The following is a 20250-nucleotide window of genomic DNA, read 5'->3' as shown; positions in this document are numbered from 1 at the left end:
TAATGTGGCAAGGACTGCTTTATAAGGAAAAATCTTTCAGCCACTTTAAATGTAGGGGTCTTACTATTATAAAACTCTTAGAGGAAAACATAGGCAGAACACTCTGACATAAATCACAGCAAGATCCATTTTGACCCACCTCCTAGAGAAATGGAAATCAAAACAAAAATAAACAAATGGGACCTAATGAAACTTCAAAGCTTTTGCACAGCAAAGGAAACCATAAACAAGACCAAAAGACAACCCTCAGAATGGGAGAAAATATTTGCAAATGAAGCAACTGACAAAGGATTAATCTCCAAAATTTATAAGCAGCTCATGCAGCTCAATATCAAAAAAACAAACAACCCAATCCACAAATGGGCAAAAGACCTAACTAGACATTTCTCCAAAGAAGATATACAAATTGCCAACAAACTCATGAAAAGATGCTCAACATCACTAATCATTAGAGAAATGCAAATCAAAAATACATTGAGGTATCACCCCACACCAGAATGGCCATCATCAAAAAATCTACAAACAGTAAATGCTGGAGAGGGTGTGGAGAAAAGGGAACCCTCTTGCACTGTTGGTGGGAATGTAAACTGATATAGCCACTATGGAGAACAGTATGGAGGTTCCTTAAACAACTAAAAATAGAATTAATTACCATATGACCCAGCAATCCCACTACTGAGCATATACCCTGAGAAAACCATAATTCAAAAAGAGTCATGTACCACAGTGTTCATTGCAGCACTATTTACAATAGCCAGGACATGGAAGCAACCTAAGTGTCCATTGACAGATGAATGGATAAAGATGTGGCACATATGTACAATGGAATATTAGCCATAAAAAGAAATGAAATTGAGTTATTTGTAGTGAGGTGGATGGACCTAGAGACTGTCATACACAGTGAAGTAAGTCAGAAAGAGAAAAAGAAATACCGTATGCTAACACATATATATGGAATCTAAAAAAATAAAATAAAAAATGGTTCTGAAGAACCTAGGGGCAGGACAGGAATAAAGACACAGATGTAGAGAATGAACTTGAGGACACGGGGAGGGGGAAGGGTAAGCTGGGAAGAAGTGAGAGATTGGCATGGACTTATATATACTACCAAATGTAAAATAGATAGTGGGAAGCAGCCGCATAGCACAGTGAGATGAGCTTGATGCTTTGTGACCACCTAGAGGGGTGGGATAGGGAGGGTGGGAGGGAGACTCAAGAGGGAGGAGATATGGGGATATATGTATATGTATAGCTGATTCACTTTGTTATAAAGCAGAAACTAACACAGCATTGTAAAGCAATTATACTCCAATAAATATGTTAAAAAAAATACAGGGGTCTTGTCAGCATTTTCTAACAGGAAGGGAATACTGTGCTTCATAAGTAAGAGAACTTTTAATCCTTGAATAGGCAGTTACTTGTAACTGTCCATTAATTCAGTAATTATTCTCTTGTATACTTAGTTTCCTTTGTTCTGGCAGAATTTCTATATAGGTGGGTCTAAATATGGGGTATAATGCTGAAGTGATCATTTTACCCTCCTTGTTTGTTACATTTAAGTGCACATATTTCAGTTGTGTTAAAGGGTATGACTTTAAGTGCTCTTCCAAAAATTTGATTTAAATTTCATTTGTAGGTACTGTGTATGATGTAAGTCACTATAATGCTTTGCTTAAAGTCTACCTTCAAAATGAGTATAAATTTTCACCAACTGACTTCTTGGAAAAAATGGAGAAAGCAAACATTCAACCAAATCGAGTAAGTAGTTGTTATTATAAATGTTTATTGGTCATATCCACTTTTATTTTTACCCAGAAAAAAAAAATTTTTAGGCAGTATTAACTGGCCCATTTCATTGACAGGTGACATACCAAAGGTTGATTGCTGCTTATTGTAATATGGGAGATATTGAAGGTGCCAGGTATGTAGTTCTATGAATGTATGTTTAAGCCAACAACTTTGTAAGTCTTGTAAACCTAGAATATTTTCATTCTTTTTTTTTTTTAAGTTTCTACTTAGTAAGAAAATTATTTCAGAAGTATTTTAACCTAGCAAATTTGGTCATATGACTTAGATAAAATATAAAATTTTGTAAAAGGGGAAATGTAATTGAAAATTGCTATTTTAATTAAAAATTTCATTTACTGGAGCAGAAGTTTAAAATTGTTGAGGTACATAGCTGACTTTACTTTTTTTTTAATTGCTGTTTCCAAAAGTAAATGTTCTTAACCATTTACACTGTATTCATTTATAAAACTGATAATATTCTCTTTTTTCAGTGATTTGTATAAAATTAGTTATGACATTTCTCTGCTCATGTAAAATTTATTAATACTTTTGGATGGAGGGTTTAGGAAATAAGAAATAAATTGAAATGTACAATCTCATTTTTAATGAAATGAATCACTAAACTTTATGCTTTTTAAAGGTTAATTAGTACAGAAGAAACAATCAGATTTTTAAAACTTACCTAGTGTTTTTAACGAGTACTTCAAGACTATTGATAGAACTTCAAGGAGTGGAATTTTGTGTGCACATGTTGTAAAAGGTGTTTTTCATGTGTATTTCCAAGAAGTATTTTTATTTCTCTTTTGTTGCAGCAAGATTCTTGGATTTATGAAAACTAAGGATCTTCCAGTCACAGAGGCAGTATTCAGTGCTCTTGTTACAGGGCATGCAAGAGCTGGGTAATGTTCCACCTAAGGTTTTATTCTCAAGTGAGATTTAAATTACAGAAAATTATTGTGGAAAATTCTTAAACTATGTTTATCTACCTCTCAAAAAAAATCTTGAGTGTGTGTGGTAGAACATGCACATCTTAAAATAAATTATTCTTAAATTTATCTGTTTCATCAAACTTTTATTTGAAGATTTCAGTTTTAAAAATTGGACTTGATCCAAAGTAACTGACTTTGTAAAGTTTATTAAGTACTCTGCTAGTGACCTGGAAAATATTTTTATTTTTGAAGAATAATTTACTAAATGTTATTCTTTCCTAAAAAGGTAAATTTAAGTCACAACATACCAAGTGAAAGAGGGCACGTTATTTAATGTCTATGTAATTATTATTTAATTTGGTTTCTCTTTTGGAAAAGTTACCTATAAAAATTTGAGATGTTTATGATCTTTATTATTTCAGAAATCTGTTACCAGTTTAATATGTATTTATTCTTTTCTGATGTTAACGATTCTAAATGGTACTTAAGAATTTTAATTTTAATAAGCGTAAGTAATACTTTCTAGATTAAATGATATGACATTTGGCAGTATTATGGTAATCTATTTTATTTTCTTTGAATTAACTTACAGAGATATGGAGAATGCAGAAAATATTCTCACAGTGATGAAAGAGGCTGGAATTGAGCCTGGTCCAGACACATACCTAGCACTGTTGAATGCATATGCCGAGAAGGGTGACATTGACCATGTTAAACAGGTGTGACTTATATAAATAAACATACTTTAAAATCATTTGTATAAACTGTGCTACATTTTGCAGGATGCAGAAAAGTGTAGTTTATATGTTTTTAAAGATATCTCTTGTAGACAGTCTTGAAGGAGAATTCTTACTATAGTTCAGTACTTTGGTGTTGATGTAACAGTTATTGTTGGAATAGAATGTTTTTCTGTTTCATAAAAGAAGTCTTAAACCTTTAGATGGTATGTGTTTCTAATTTTTTAAAATCTTGGTATTTTAATTTATTTAGCTTTAATAAAAAAAACAAACTTGTGCCTAACTTGTTCTTCTAATTTCTGGAACTGTCTATAGACCCTGGAGAAAGTGGAGAAGTCTGATCTTTACCTTATGGATCGTGATATATTGCAAATTATCTTTAGCTTCAGTAAAGCTGGATATCCTCAATATGTCTCAGAAATTTTGGAAAAAATTACATATGAAAGAAGATATATTCCAGGTAGTTTTACAATTTTTACTTTCATGATTTTTCTAAAAATAAGAATTACTATTTCTATATGATGGAAAGGGCATTCTTTAACAATAGGGTATTGTGGTAGATGAACATAGGATTCTTTTAAAGTCAGCTTAATAAACTGAAAAACTTGAGTGAATGAATACGTGGGAATGTTTTGATTTGGAAGTGTTTCACTATTATGTAGGCAGATAAATCCTTTTCGTATTTGTAGTTCATAAGTTTGTCTTTCATGTTGGTAGCAGTGTAGAAATATTGTTCAAATCGGTAACAAAAGATGTCTTTGTTTTCTTTCCAGATACAATGAACCTCATTTTGCTTTTAGTCACAGAAAAATTGGAAGATACAGCATTGCAGATTTTATTAGCATGTCCTATATCAAGGGAAGACAGTCTGAGTGACTTTGGCAGTTTCTTTTTACGACACTGTGTGACTATGAATACGGTATTTACATAGTCCATTTTTTCTTTGTAGACAATGTAATTGGCAGTGAAATAATATTCTTTAAAATAAGAGAACGTATTATGAGATTAGACCAACTATAAATATTAAGAGAAGTTTGTTTTTGTGTTGGAAGATTATTGGATAGAAAGAGGGTGAGAAGTTCAAATTTTTTATCTCAAAAGTGGTAGAATATTTGCAGAAGGTCAAATGGTAGGATATTTGCAGATTCAGCTGATGTGGTGCCTTTCTTTTCTAGCCTGCAGAGAAGCTTAAAGACTACTGTAAGAAGTTAAAGGAAGCCCAGATGCACACATCTCCTTTCCAGTTCACACTCCACTGTGCTTTACTAGCCAAAAAAATGGGTACTATATTCTTGTAATTGAAACCCACATAAGTAAGTTTTGCTGAGGTAGCTTTGTAATATTTTATGGTGTCTCTTTCAGATTTGGCAAAAGCTCTAATGAAGGCTCTGAAGGAAGAAGGTTTTCCTATCAGAACTCATTATTTCTGGCCATTACTAGTTGGACATCAGAAGGAGAAAAATGTTCAAGGTTAGGTTTTACCTTTTACAGATTTAATAGTGGTTTAGATATCCAGTATAACAGTTTCTACACACATTTAATTATTTGGGAAAACATGCTTGTTAGATCTTATGAGAAAATAGAATTAAGTCGTAGTAAAGTATTAGGTAAATGTTTAAAAAACAAACATAATGGATTTCTTTCATCTTAATTTCATTTTTTTTTTTTTTTTGTGGTACACGGGCCTCTCACTGTTGTGGCCTCTCCCGTTGCAGAGCATAGGCTCCGGATGCGCAGGCTCAGTGGCCATAGCTCACAGGCCCAGCCGCTCCGTGGCCTGTGGGATCTTCCTGGACCAGGGCACGAACCCGTGTCCCCTGTGTCGACAGGCGGACTCCCAACCACTGCGCCACCAGGGAAGCCCTTAATTTCATTTCTTAATTCATCTCTGATCTTGATATTCAGACTTGTGATTGTGGTTTTAAATAGTTCATTGTTTTTAAGTTTTTCAAAAAACTCTTTAGTTCTTGATTTTACATACATACAGTGTTTGAAATTAGTTTAGCCTTATTAAAGATAAAATATATACAATCAGACCATTTTCTTTGTGGACCAGTCTATTTCTTCTTAACTGAGCTGAGTTAAAATAATAGGAAAGGCAGGAAAACTTTTATTGCAAAATGAATGCTCATGACCTGACAGCCAACTGATTGAAGGACAGAAATGTTCAATCTTTCAGGTTCTTAAGTACGTTTAAGCATTTAGCATACTTTTACCTGTACACATGGGATGTCTATAGGATATGAATAAGAATTGAACAAATATTAAATTTTAGAGTACAGTATCTAATTCTTTGGTTTGCATTATTGGTAATTCAGAAAGAGTAGTCTCATAAAAAGATGCTTTTAACAGAAGTACTTCCCCCTTGGGGAAACAAAAAATGGTCTTTTTCATTTTATCTCGCCGTATAATGTGCTTTAGAATGAGATGCAGAGTTGTTAGTATGACATTGGGTGACAAACAAAATGCACAAACAACAAAAAAAAGTGCTTTTAGCAGACTTTCATATTGCAATTTTATTTAAATATATAGCCGTCTTCTGGTTTAAAGGAAATAGTGAAACAAGTATTCCCTAATTGTTTCTGGCTGTAAAAGTCTCTAAATCCTTTTTAGAAAAATTTTTGTGAAAACAACATGCTAGTTGATTAACTCTTTGCATATCCTCCAGTTCTGAAAACTCTAAGAGTTAACCTTTAACCCTAGTATTTTTGAACCACAGAAAGTTTACATCATTCCATGAAAATCTTTGGCCATGTTAGTATTGTCCACAATACACAGATATGAAAATACTTTTGGTACTCCTGTTGAAATGTTTGTTTATTCATCAGGTAAATTTCCTTTTCTCAGCCTATCATGGTATCTAGACTTGAACTGGTTACTACATTTTTACTACTTAGTAAACATGAAAGAATTCAGGTAATTCTTTCCATAGTTGTAGCTCAAACTAGTAGAAAAGTGGACTTTATCTTGAAGCCATTTTTTTCTTAGAATCGTAGAATCAAAGGTGCCTTGTTGAAAGCTCACATTATATTAATGAAGGAACTGAGAGCCCAGAGAGATTCAGTGGCTGATCTTAGGTTCCACATCTAGTTGTCAGAAGTGCTGGGATTAGAACTAGGATTTCTGTCCTCCTGTTGTAAATACTTATTTTTAATACCGTAACACCTCCATATTAGACACTTGTAAATATGCCATACTTGTTTTATAAAAATTCTTAGCTATTGGTTAAAAATTAGGTATCGATTTTGGCATTAAGGACATATTTTAAAAGTGGTACCGAGTTTTTTAATCAGTGAAGGTTTTAACTGGAAAAATAGGAAAGCTGGAAAGTTAACTTGAGAGTACAAGAGATTGTCAGCTGTTTTACAGTTTTTAAAAAGTACTTTCTCCTTTGCAGGAAGTCCTGAAATAGAGTAAAGTATGTATTCTATAGTCTTTTCTTCATGTAACAGGGAAATGGCTGTATATATTCTATATAGTTTCTTTAGTGTAAGATAAGAAAGTAAGATTCTTTTTAGTGCAGTGAATTTGTTTTTTGTCTGGGGAAAGTCATTATAAACTGGTAGAAATAAATAATTAACAGAAGAAAATAATGGCTACAGAGATGGAGGATGTAGAGGAGTGTTTCATAAGGAATAAATAAAACCCTTCAGGAAATCAAAGAAAGGTATGTAGAGGTCAGATCAGACTGAACCAAGTGTTCAACAATAGGATGATCAAACTTTCATTGAATTCTAGAATTTTCCTGGCTGCAAATTTGGCCAACCCTTAAAAAAGATTCTTATAATGACTTCCTCATGGCTTATCTTGCTAGTATTTTTCTCTGTTGTGCAAATGGAAAAGTCCTCTCTTAGAATTTTAGCAAATTGGCCCAAGTGAGAGGAAATAATGCAGAGTGATTGAGGGATTATCTACATCCCTTGGTATATTTAGGAAACATGAAAATAAGAATATAAAACAGGTAAAATATAAAAGGAAGGACTGGTATGAAAACCTAAATGTCAGTTGAGTGAATGGTTGAGTAGATGATACTTTTTAAAAAGTAAGAAATTGCCTCCTCGTAAAGTGAGCGCTCTGGGCAGAGTCTAAAATTATGTGGAGTAAAGAGTCCTAGTTGGTGGAATTTGTTCAGGAAAACCATATATCTTTCCCAATAGTTTGAACTACTTTAATTCTTACAAAACTTTTTGAATGGAGACTTTCCTTTAGATTCATAAACTTTCTTGTGCCTACATTTGAAATATTTTTACTAGATTGTTTAGATTTTCTAAGTTCACAGAGTTTTGGGATCCTCGTTTATCTAAGTTAATATATGATTATTTTAATCTTTTATTTTAAAAAGAAATATGAATTGTATTTTTGAGGAGGATATTTGTAGGTATGTCAGATCAATCACCTTTCTTTCTCCTTATTGAGAAGTGTTTCCCTCTTCCTGTCCAACTATAGTTACTGAAGGGAATATCCTTGTGTGCTTCCTCAGAGTGCTTGAGGGAGTGATTGAACTTGGCTGAGCAATGGTGTGAACCCAGGTTTTCTTAAACCTGCTTTAGTTTCAGTTGGAAAGATACATGAGTTACAAATGCTACCAACCCAGGTCATCTAAATGAGCAGAATGCACTCCCCTCCCTGAAAAACATTATTGGAAAAATGAATTAAGAGAATAAAATATATTTGAGGCATAGATGATGAGGGGAAGTGTTTGTATAGGAATAGGAATCTTCTATCTGCAATCAATTTGTTGGCCTGTTTTCAAACATTAGAAAATGAAATAGAGTTACCTTATGCTAAATTTTAGAAATTATTAGAGTATTTTAAGACAGCTAAAAAAATTAAATCACTGTTACTATTAACATTTGTTTAGTATTTTTAGGGTTTCACACTTTTTTTTTTTTTTTTAGTTTTAATGACCATCCTGAGAAGTAAATAGGCAGCTGTATTATCATTCCTGTATGCAAAATGACTTGATCCCACATCCTTCTGATTGGAGGGAAAAGTGTAGGTTTTTGCAGTTTTGTAGTGTTACAAGCACCTGCCAGCAATTAGGAGACAAGGTTTCTTTTTCAAGACACGTCTCTGATCTTGAAGAAATCGCTTACTTTAACACTTTTGTTAAAATACAGATTATTGGACTTCTAAAGGCATTTCCGGCTTTATTTAAATAGAGAAGTATACACCCCCCTTCTCCCTGCCCACCCAGTAGGCTGAAATGAAAGCCTTGTTAGTATGAACCTGATATATTGATCTAAACTGAGTTGTAATACTGCGGTTCTTTTTGTTCAGTATGTTCTGTTTTTTCTATTGTCCTCCATCTTCCTGTAGGCCTAGACCACAGAATTTCTTCCATACCTGTGGGTAATATTTACAATTTTTGAATCTTATAGGTCAGAAAATTGTTCTATTTATTGAGTGCCTTGACTCGTATTGCCTTGCTTAATCCATGGATGGTGGGTAGAAGGATCAAGCCAAAAGGTACATGTTAAAGTGTCTAGAAGGCACGGTTCTGGCATATTGCCATTTCTAGTGTGTAAGCTAAGAAAATGGCTCAGAAAAGTGGAGTTACTTGCTCAGATTTACACTGCCATTAAGTGGAAGAACCCGGGTTGAAAGGTAGGTCTCTTTAAATTGCAAAACCTGTTTTTGTTTTGTCACTTCTCTGTAGTGTCTTATCAGACAAAGCAGTCAATACTGGCCAGAAGGGACATTGAGGACATTAGATTAGCGCAAGACTATTACAAGTAATTGAAAAGCAGCTAAAAAGAAAAGAAAAGCAGCTATGTCCTCCTGTCAGGTGCTCAGTAATCTTTGCATATGAAGAAGAGCACAGGGCTTCCCTGGTGGCACAGTGGTTGAGAGTCCGCCTGCCGATGCAGGGGACACGGGTTCGTGTCCCGGTCTGGGAGGATCCCACATGCCGTGGAGCGGCTGGGCCCGTGAGCCATGGCCGCTGAGCCTGCGCATCCGGAGCCTGTGCTCTGCAGCAGGAGAGGCCACAACAGTGAGATGCCCGCGTACTGCAAAAAAAAAAAAACAACACTTTTGTCTTGGAAAGATTTCCTCTCACCCCATTCCTCTAATCTCTTCTCTCTGCAGTATTTAGTCATGTCAAGTTTTATTTTGTAGATCCATATTGCTCTGTGATAGCAGTGGTGTTTTATGATCTCTGTTCAATTGGGATACTGGAAATTACTAAGCATCTTGCTTGTTTTCATTTTTCTTTTAATTTCTAGGGTATTTCCTTAGCACTTTCTCCTGAATTAATAGGGAGAGATGAAGGAAGGAGCAATAAAATTTTTTCATTTATCATCTTATTATCCAGTTCTGTTGTTCTTTCTCATTCAGATAAACAAAATGCTGAGTACTTTTCTTACATTATAATTCAGAAAGTAAATGAACTGAACTTTTTGATTTTTTTGTTAATTTATTCCAAGTTCCTCATCTTTGTGCTTCTAAATTTGATTTTACAGGTATAGTTGAAGTCCTCAAAGAAATGCATGAAATAGGAGTAACTCCTGATCAGGAGACATACATAAATTACGTGTTTCCATGCTTTGATAGTGTAAAGTCAGTTCGTGCTATTTTGCAGGTGAGTGCAAGTGTGGTTTTAATTTCATAATTGAAGAACATTTTTCCTCCCTAATGTTTTGTGGTAATCAAAGAAAAAAAAAAGTCACTGAGCTGAGACTAAAATGGTTATGTTGGTATATAATTTTCTGAAGCTTTGTAAAAATATTGGTTAGTGTAACAGCTGTAGTTTTTTTTTTTTAATATTTATTTATTTATTTTGGCTGCACCAGGTCTTAGTTGTGGCATGTGGGATCTTTAGTTGTGACATTCAGGCTTCTTAGTTGTGGCATGTGAACTCTTAGTTGCAGCATGCGTACGGGATCTAGTTCTCCTACCAGGGATCGAACCTGGGCCCCCTGCATTGGGAGTATGGAATCTTACCCACGGGACCACCAGGGAAGTCTAGCATCTGTAGCTACTAAACTTAGAAGTCTTATAAAGGTGAAGTAGTATTTTTCTTGTGTGTTGAAAAGACAGTATGTCAATATCAGACAAAATTTAAATGAAATAGTTTCACTCTTTAATCCCACTTTACAGTGCAACTGCACCTTTCATTTTTGAATATTACTTTTCACTTCTATATGAATTTTCATAATAAACTCTTAGTATATTTACTATTCTGTTTTTTTTTTTTTTGTAAGTAATCTTTTGTTTGACCCCAGAGCATTGTTTTCCTGCCAGATAATTCCTCTGCCCACCAGAATAAGTAAGGCATTTATAAAAGGGCATATGAAAAATTGACCCAGTGCACTGGGGCAGCAATGGTTACACTTTCCATTTTCAGAATAAAGTGCTATGCAATTAGGAACAACATGGCGGAGTATCACACATTTTAGTAAGAAATATTTTGTTCAGAAGACCTGTTTCCTAGGTGGTTATTCACATAACGCCTTTATTTTTCTAATATTGTGTTAGAGTGTTCTTTTCTTTCCTTGAAATGATTTCATAATTCCAGTCCTCTTCAAGGGAGAGTTTATGTCTTGAGTGTCTTTACCTTTCTTCCCTGAGTATTTAACAGTGTATTTTGACACTGTGCTATACATATTTTACTGTTAAAAAAGTAATTTTCCCACGTTCTTTTTCCCCAAAACCTACTTTTTTCACGGCACCTTTACATTATAGTGTGTAATTCCACAAATAATTGTTTATGTTTGTATGATGTTTTGTTGTGTGGATATACTGTAATTTATCTTTATTCATTTCTTATTATTGATTAGTTAATTTTCAATATTGTGCTATTATTATAAAGTGGTTCAGTAAACATGTTTGGCTAAATTTCAGCCCATATACTTAAATTATTAAATACGATGTTGAGATAAGTCATTAGCCATTTGAAGTTAAATAAAAATAAATTTGATCTTTACCTCATTATATGTCTTAAAATATCATTTTAGATCAGTGCATTCAATTTTCATTTTGTTGTTAATTAGAGAATTGTTCTAATGTCTTCAATAGTAAATTCTTCCTAGAAGGAAGACACTCTAAGGGTAACAGATTATATGAATTTGAAGATAAGCATTTAATTTGGGATGTTGGAACTGTATCTCATAGCTTTTGCTGAAGTTTGGTTATTCAGTTTATTTGCATTATTTTAGAAAACGGTCTTTTTTAAATGAAGGATTATCAGAATACGGTCATATAAAGAAATGGGAAAACAGGAAGTTTGAATGACATATCAAAATATTTTTAGCTGAGGTGTATTATCATTGAAATATGCTTTATCCCTAGGAAAATGGATGTCTACATGAAGATAGTATATTTTCTCAAGCTGAATTGAGAATTGAAGCAGTAAATGGAAACTTAGACTATATTTTATCATTTTGTAAGTATGCAGCATTAGAAGAAAGCTTGACAGGTGTTAATTTCAGTTACTTTTGAGGGCATACAGGGTGGTTCATGCCCTCACTGCCTGCCTCAGGTAGTTGAAAGTATTTTCCTCAAAAGCAAGGAAGTTTTTATATGTTTTATTTAAGTTAGTCTTATAAGATAGTTTATGAGTTTAACTTGTAGATAATTTGGAAGTAACTTTAAAGTTAATAGGACCTTGGAGATAACATGGTGTTAGGTTGGACTGGGGACCCAGAGGACTTGGGTCCATGTTTATAATTTAGCTGCTGATTATAGGACCTGAAACAAATACCCGTATTGTTCTTTCAGTTTTATGAAATGGGATAGTATTGCCTATCTGTCTACCTTGTGGGAGTTGTGAGAACCATATGAGATCTTGCTTTTGAAAGTGTTTTCTAAACTAATGCTTATTATGGCCCTAAGTGACACGAAGCCATCTCCCAGTCCTCATTATTAAAAACACAGTAAATGTTTCCAAACACTTATAAATGATAGGGTGCTTTACAACGTTCATCACATGTTAATAAACTTCCTCCATTGATAGATGAAGAAAGGCAGAGAGATGTTAAATGATTTGCCCAAAGTTAGTGATTGAGTCAGAACCAAGATCATCTAATCTTATGAACTTATTTTTCCACTATACTATGTTTTAATTTAATAAATTAGACATTTTTTAATTTTAATTTTTAACATATCTATGGCATTATCTTGACAGTGTTTCATATCTTGTGAAAGAGATATCATTTAAAAATAAATATACAAACATCAATTTCTAGCACACTGAAATGTTAAAAGTTAAGATTTTATTAACGTATATTCAAATTGTGTAAATGGAAGCTTTGTTAAAACCAGATTACTGGTATATATTATCTGTGTTTGAGATATTTAAAATAGTTTATTGTATTATTATAAAGGGGAAGGCGAAGTGTTCAGTATGAAAGCGTTGACTGTTAGAGGTGTAGTTATTTGAGTGTAAGGTTGAGTATTAATGCTGGCTGCTATCCGAGAGTATTGATTTTGCCTTCTACTCTGTATAATATATAGATTTTCCATACTGACAAGATGAAAACAGAAGCATTAGCTGAGGAATCTAGGTGCATAAGGTGGATACATGAGAGCTGCCTTTTCCCTTTATCATACCATCCATTCCACTTCATTGTCAATCTCTTGAAATTTTTCACACTTGTTTGTTGCTAAGGAAACTAGATGCTTTTTGTCAGCAGCCTTCCAGCTTGCTGAGATGTTTCTGGTCACCTTTTTTTTTTTTTTTTTTGGTCACCTTTTTAATGAATAAAAACTTGATAATATTCTGTAAAATACTAATTTGAATAGTTTAGAAATAAGTTTCCAAGAGGTTGTTTATTAAATGTGAAGAAGAAAAATGCCACGAACTTAAAGACTAAAGAAGATTTCAGCTTCCTCACCCTTTGAATTACAGATCTTTGAAGAGCAGTTAGTTCTATAATTGCTGGTATTCCCTGTAGGCTGCTTATAGATAGGCACTTTTGGTTACTACAAGGAATGGCAGGTAGTAGAGAAAAGTAAATGGCTTGTCTTTTTTTTTTTTTTTTTTTTGCGGTGGGGTGGTTACGCCGGCCTCTCACTGTTGTGGCCTCTCCCGTTGCGGAGCACAGGCTCCGGACGCGCAGGCCCAGCGGCCATGGCCCACGGGCCCAGCCGCTCCGCGGCATGTGGGATCTTCCCGTACCGGGGCACAAACCCGCGTCCCCTGCATCGGCAGGCGGACTCTCAACCACTGCGCCACCAGGGAAGCCCTTGTCTTTTTTTTTTTAAATTGAGGTATAATTGATATACAATATTATATTAGTTTCAGGTGTACAACATAATGATTCAATATTTGTGTATATTGCAAAGTGGTCATGACAGTAAGTCTGGTTAACATTCGTCCACATACGTGGTTACAAAAATTTTTTTTTCTTGTGATGAGGATTTCAAAGATCTACTCTCTCAACAACTTTCACATATGAAATATAGCATTATTAACTGTAGTCACCATGCTGTACATTCCATCCCCCTGACTTATTAAATGGCTTATTTTGATCAAGTTTGTGGAGTAGTAAGAAACATTTTCCCACTTGATTTTATAGGCATGGAAATTAATTTGATCAAGCAAAATTAAAGGTTACCGAAAAGCATGTGGTGTATCCACTTTAAAATTCCTGAGTGACTAAATACAGCTCATTTCAGAGACGATTTTTAGAGTTTTAAATGCCACATGAAACCACTGAGAAACTTATGCTTCCTGTTCAAGGGATCTAACAGTCAGTCTAAAGTATTTATCCTTGTGTGTGCGGGTTAAATTTTTATTCATATTTAGGGAGATGAGCAAATACTAAAACCTACTGTGATTTTTCCCATGAGTTTTTTTTTAAGTTAACCAGCTATCTTAATCTTTACCTAAACTGTATTTATTAATTCTGTCTTCAGAATTTGCCTCCACTATGAGTTCCTATCTAATTCCATCCCTCTTGAATCATTCAGCAGCTGCTTTGCATATATACTGAAAAGATTAAAACAATTACTTATAACATGGCACTATTTTAATATAGTGACAGGGAAAAATAAATTCAGGATATGCCTACTGTGATTCTGTCCCAAGATAATTATGGCAAGGGTTATGTGGAGAACCAGGTCTTATGCATTAAGGCCTGATTCTTATACTAAGGCAAATCAGGCTTAGAATGTCAGCATTGAAACATACAAGGCTGTATAAATACCAAAATGAATAGTAGAGCAAACAAATCATCAGAAAAGTGAAAGATCAGTATAAATCAGTTACATAACAGAGGTAAAGAGGTTATTATGACTTTAGGTTGTCACTCTTGCATGAATGCAGGTCATAGATCATGTGGAAAATAGAATGAGGAAGTGTGAGTGGTTCAACAGAATCCAACAACACTCTCAGAAAAGAACTTTCCCCCTCATCTTCTGTCTTTAAAGGGTAGTTACAGTCTCTCCCTTCATAGTGCCATGTTGTCCAGTAACATACAGCCTTGGTATGTGTACCAGACTGACTTTGAGTATGCTGGTAGATTAGTTAATTGCCATTTATAGAAAAGAATATTTATAAATTCATTAGTTGTATAGATTTATGTAAATGAAGTAAAGTGTTTTAAAAGGATAGCTTATATTGCCAGTATATATTTCTGCAATTTCTAATTAACTTTGTATGCAAACTTTAACATTTTAAAAATAATATTTCCCAGATGAAAATTGAAAGGTGTTGGTATAAATGTGCTTTCAAATAAATTGATAATTTAAGTTTTTGGTTTTGGTCTGGGGTTTTATGATGATTATTTTCTTTTGCAGTGGAATCAAATACATTGCCTCTCTCATTTGCTTCATTGAGAGGCAGCCTAATTCTAGGCTTTAGGAGGTAAGATGATCACCTTATATAATCTTTGCCTGAATATAGACTGATTTCTCCTTTTTGACGTACTGTGTGAGGAAAGAAACAGATATTCTTATCTTCCAGTATACTAGTTACCTGAAATAACCTTATCTATTTTATTCTTCCTACTAAGTAGTTGTGAGTTTAGGCTGCCTTTTTTTATCATCTATTCCAAGAAATTCATACTGATTTGGTAGAGGTCTTGTTTCAAAAAAAGAAAGCACTCTTTGAATATGGCAGGTTGGAGTTATAGACAGATTTGCATGTATATTTGATTTATACTTTGAGCATTTAATTACAAGAGGAATTTTATTCAGTGTAATACTACTCTCCTCCTCGGTGTGCTCAGGGAATGTTAATGACCTTTTTTCCCAATTTTGTTGTTTTGAAAATATTCAAACATAAAGACAAGTTGAGTGGTAAAGGAAATAACTCACATACCCTTTATGTAGATCACCAATTGTTGATATTTTGCCATATTGACTTGCTTTCTCTCTCATACACTTTTTCTATAATATATACATATGGACATATACATATATACACTTTTTCTCCTTTTTTGCTGAACTCCTTGAAGTTGTAGACATCATGATACTGGATCCTTCAATATATCTCTCTTAAGAATAAGGTCATCATCTATGTAATCACAATACCAGTATCACTCCTAAAAATTAACAATACTATAATATCAGCTAATATACATTGTGTTAAGATTGTCCCAGCTGTTCTAAAATTCTTTTACAGCTGTTTTACTTTTTGAGGATTCAGTTAAGTTCATGCATGGTATTTGATTGCTATCTCTTTATTCTCTTAAAAACAATTCCCTACTTTTTTGGTGGTGGTGGGGAAAGAGTCAAGGCTTCTTTCTCTATAGAATGTCCCTCTCATATTTTGTGTTTACCTAATTTTTCCCTCACGATCAGACTCAGATTGAACATTTTTAGCAAGTATATTTCATAGGTGATTGGCAGTTCTTAAGGAATATGATGTCAGGTGTCTAACTTTGGTGCCATCAGCTAATTTTGATCATTTGCTTACATTGGTGGCCCCCACTTCTCTTCCTTGCAAAGGAATCTCATCTCCTTTGTAATTAGTAAGGCGTCTGTGGGGTGATACTTTGAGATAGTGCGTCTACCCTGTTTCCTAGCACCTTTCACTCAGTGGTGATAGTAGCCATTGGTAGTCCTTGTTGAATCAGGTGTTAGCAGAGGTGGTTGCAAAAGGGTAAGTTTCTAATATTGTCATTCTTTCTTTCTTTGTAATGTTAATGACTTCTGATATTGATTCCAGTAATTTTTAGACTGTTTGTTGATGGAAGCACTAGGTTTTCTGTTGACATCTCCGGAACCTCCATTGCAGGCAAGAAGAGATAGAACAAGTAGGAGGGATTCTTGTTGCCATTCTTTATTTAGCCAGTGCAGTTCCACTCCTCTCGTACACCTACATACATTTAAATAATTGCCGTTTTCCTGAAGTTAAGAAAAAAAAAAAACCAAGGTCTGTGCCTATAAAGTTTGAAAATACAGAACACATAATCAAGTAGATAAAAATGCTAGTAGAGCCAGATTTTAAAACAAGAACCCATAATGCATTATGAAGTGGAATATAGTGACTTTTCGTATAATTGTCCTTGACAAAAGACTTGAAAAAAAGTTTTTCATATAAACTTCCAGATGATGGGTATTTCCTTCTTTACCTTTATTATTTTTCGTAGTCAGTTTGAAAGGCAGTTGTTATATTTCACAAATCCGACACTTCTTTTTTTTTTTTTTGCGGTACGGGGACCTCTCACTGCCGCGGCCTCTCCCGCTGTGGAGCACAGGCTCCGGACGCGCAAGCCCAGTGGCCATGGCACACGGGCCCAGCCGCTCCGCGGCATGTGGGATCTTCCCGGACTGGGGCACGAACCTGCGTCCCCTGCATCGGCAGGCAGGCTTCCAACCACTTCGCCACCAGGGAAGTCCTAGAGCAGCTTTTAGTCTAGGATTATTCCCACTAAAGTAGTCAAGCCCTACTATTAAGGTAGTATCCTCCTGATACTGATAATTCTATCTGCTAGCCCATGTATTTTGAGATTATTAGGAATGTGAACTATTCCAATTCCATGTGTGGGTTCTGGGCATTGTCTTTTTTTGAGCTTCTGGAAAGTTCTCAGGTAGTTTCCTGGACTTCAGATTGTTTCTTCACTCGAACATGCTTATCAGTACTTAGCTGAAGCCTGAGGACAACCCTCTGCAGTTCTCCAGGGCTCTGTATTTGTCAAGGTCTCTCTGCTCTGATAGTCTGCCCTATAAAAACAAGTTTTAATTAGTCCCTTCCAGAGAAATATTTTAAATCTGTAGGTTCTAAAACTATATTATGTTGATGAATTTCTTATTGTAGATACCGAAAAGTTTCAGGTTGTGGTAATTTGGCATTAATCATAAGAATGTGCAAAATTTGAAGTATTTGACCAGAGGTAATTTCTTTCTTTTCCTCCCACCCCCAAAACTATTAAAAATTCAAAACATAGTCATTACAGTCCATTATCTTGGCATTAATGTAGCCTTCTATTCTTTCATTTGATGCTGAGCCAAATAGTATATGTATTTTCAAATCCCTTTGTCAGTACATTCAGTACAGCTTTTGAAACAGTCACCTATCACATGCTTCTCAGGGTCCTGTTGTACTCTTCTGGCAACTTTAGAATTGGCTGAGTGACTGAAAGCTGTTCTGAAAACCAAACTGATTGGTATTGCCAGTAGACTCCTGCAGCTCCTATAAGGATTAGCCCATAAGAGATTCACTTAAAGTTACCAGAAAAAATTATTCATAGTTAGCAGAAATAAGTTATAAAACATTAAATGAGATAGCATAGTCACTTCAGCTAATTCTAAGGGAAACTTGGATGTGCATTTCGGTATTGGAATGCAATTTTTGTAAGAGTTATCTGCCTTTAGTATTACCTGCCTAATAGTGGTAGATCCATGGTCCAAGAGGCAGTAGTTCCTCCCATGTGTTCTGTAACCTATTTGGGCCCAGATTAATTTTTTATGCTATCTCACAATATTTTTGAAAGACCAACACTATTTTCTTCATATATTTTGAGAGTGGTGTTTAAGTGGCAAGCTAGTATTTCTGTAAATTGATAAGCTCAGGAGATGGTCATTGAATACCAATTAAGTGTCATGCCTTCCCGAAGTTTCCCAGTGTATAAACCAAACTGGTAGCCTAAAGAGGCGAAGTCACCTATATAAAATATTTAAAATTCAGTATTGCTATTAGTTAGGATGAGATTATTCAAGGTTATTAGGGAATTTTTACTTTAAAATTTTTTTTAAAAAATAAAGCTATTTTAAAGTATTTGAAAGGGCATTTACTCTGGTAAAGTTAGTGAATTCTTCTGTCAAATCCAGGGCAAGAATATGTTTAGTATGAATAAGACTTTCTTTCCTCTTAACAATAGTTCCAGCTGAAAAATGTTCAAATGAGAAGGAAGGCAGTGTACATTTTGTATATTAGTGAAAACTCCACCCCAGAAATATTGTCACTTCTAAGAGACAAAATGTCGCTGAAGATAGTTCAAAAACTTGGTTGGCAAATACCAAAAAGAGAAATGTTTGAGAATTGGCTTGGAGGCACTTAAGTCTTCGTAGTCCATAGATAAAGAGTTCTGTGTGATATAAGGAGAGATTTTTCTGACCCAATGGCAAGAGTTTGAACTTGACAAGTGGGAATCTGTACCATTGGAGCAGAGCTGCCTTTCACATGTTGAAAAAAATCAAGTTTCTGACACTCGCCCTGTCACAGTCAACCAAGTTAAGTGCCAGGTGTTAAGTTCCTCTTTTCAGTCAGCCAGTGAGGCTCCCACTCATGACATTTTTACAAGGAGAAGGGAAGTACTTCATGAAGTACAGTTTGTGAGTACTCAGGAAATATTAGCTCTTAGCGTGTGTTAAGGGCTGGGACTGTGAGGTAATAGGTAATTCAGGAATGAAAAGGAATCTTCTTGCCCCCAACTTGTTAACTAGGTACCAGAAAATAGGAAAGCAACTGCAAACTTATCCTGGTAATTATGAATATATAGAGGAGAAGATACTATCTGAATGGATAAAGAAGATGTGGTGTGTACACATGCACACACACACACACACACACACACAATGGAATACTATTCAGCCCTAAAAAGAATGAAACAATGCCATTTGCTGCAACATGGAGAGACCTAGAGATTATCATGCTAAGTGAAGTAAGTCAGAAAGACAAATGTCATATATCACTTTTATGTGGAATCTAAAATATGATACGAGTGAACTTATTTACAAAACAGAAACACTCACAGCCACAGAACACAAACTTACGGTTACCAAAGGTGAAATGGGTGGAGGAATAAATTAGGAGTTTAGGATTAGCAGATGCAAACTACTATATATAAAAGAGATAAACAACAGGTCCTACTGTATAGCACAGGGAACTATATTCAATATCCTGTAATAAACCATAATGAAAAAGAATATATATATATATGTATATATAACTGAATCACTGTCTCTTTCTGCCAAGGTTAGGGGAGGAATGGGTCAGGGCAAGATGTGTAGAGAAGGTGCTGAAGGATGAATAAGCATTTGCCCAGGGGAAGGAAGGGCATTCCAGGCAAAGGCATTGAAGCTGAGGGAACAGTGCATTTGGGAACCTGATGATAGATTGACATAATGGTTGCCCATGAAATAATGGCAAGAAATAAAGCCAAAGTGGTAGCCTGGGGCTCTTCACAATTGCTCTCATTCTAAGTTATGAAGTTTAGACCTTGAGTCATGGCTTTCAGCCGCTGAAAGATTGACATAATGAAGGTTAAGACTAACAGTGGATATTTGAAGCGGGGAGAAAAGGGTACTGGTAAGGGTAGGTGGGGGAATAGGACAACAGCAAGAGATAATCAACAATTCGTGGGATCCTTTTAGGTGCCTGTGGAACTTCCGGTGAAGATAATTCT

General features: G+C 34.8%; 1 protein-coding gene across 1 annotated transcript in view; it reads left to right on the top strand.

The window, feature by feature from the left end:
- LRPPRC (leucine rich pentatricopeptide repeat containing) overlaps positions 1-20250 on the top strand; it is a 105933-nt gene that overhangs the window by 20426 nt on the left and 65257 nt on the right. Inside the window, exons 4-14 of the mRNA XM_082671730.1 lie at positions 1637-1758; positions 1863-1921; positions 2601-2687; positions 3310-3436; positions 3770-3914; positions 4228-4373; positions 4630-4735; positions 4817-4924; positions 9919-10037; positions 11747-11840; positions 15197-15263. Of these exons, the coding sequence (XP_082527856.1) occupies positions 1637-1758; positions 1863-1921; positions 2601-2687; positions 3310-3436; positions 3770-3914; positions 4228-4373; positions 4630-4735; positions 4817-4924; positions 9919-10037; positions 11747-11840; positions 15197-15263 (1180 nt within the window). The remainder of the gene's footprint in view (positions 1-1636; positions 1759-1862; positions 1922-2600; positions 2688-3309; positions 3437-3769; positions 3915-4227; positions 4374-4629; positions 4736-4816; positions 4925-9918; positions 10038-11746; positions 11841-15196; positions 15264-20250) is intronic.

This window comes from Grampus griseus (genome assembly GCF_964374135.1).
Source record: "Grampus griseus genome assembly, chromosome: 15".
In the NCBI taxonomy this organism is placed as follows: Eukaryota; Metazoa; Chordata; class Mammalia; order Artiodactyla; family Delphinidae; genus Grampus; species Grampus griseus.
Note: the sequence above shows the minus strand (reverse complement) of the source record. Positions and strands in the feature narration are given on the sequence as shown.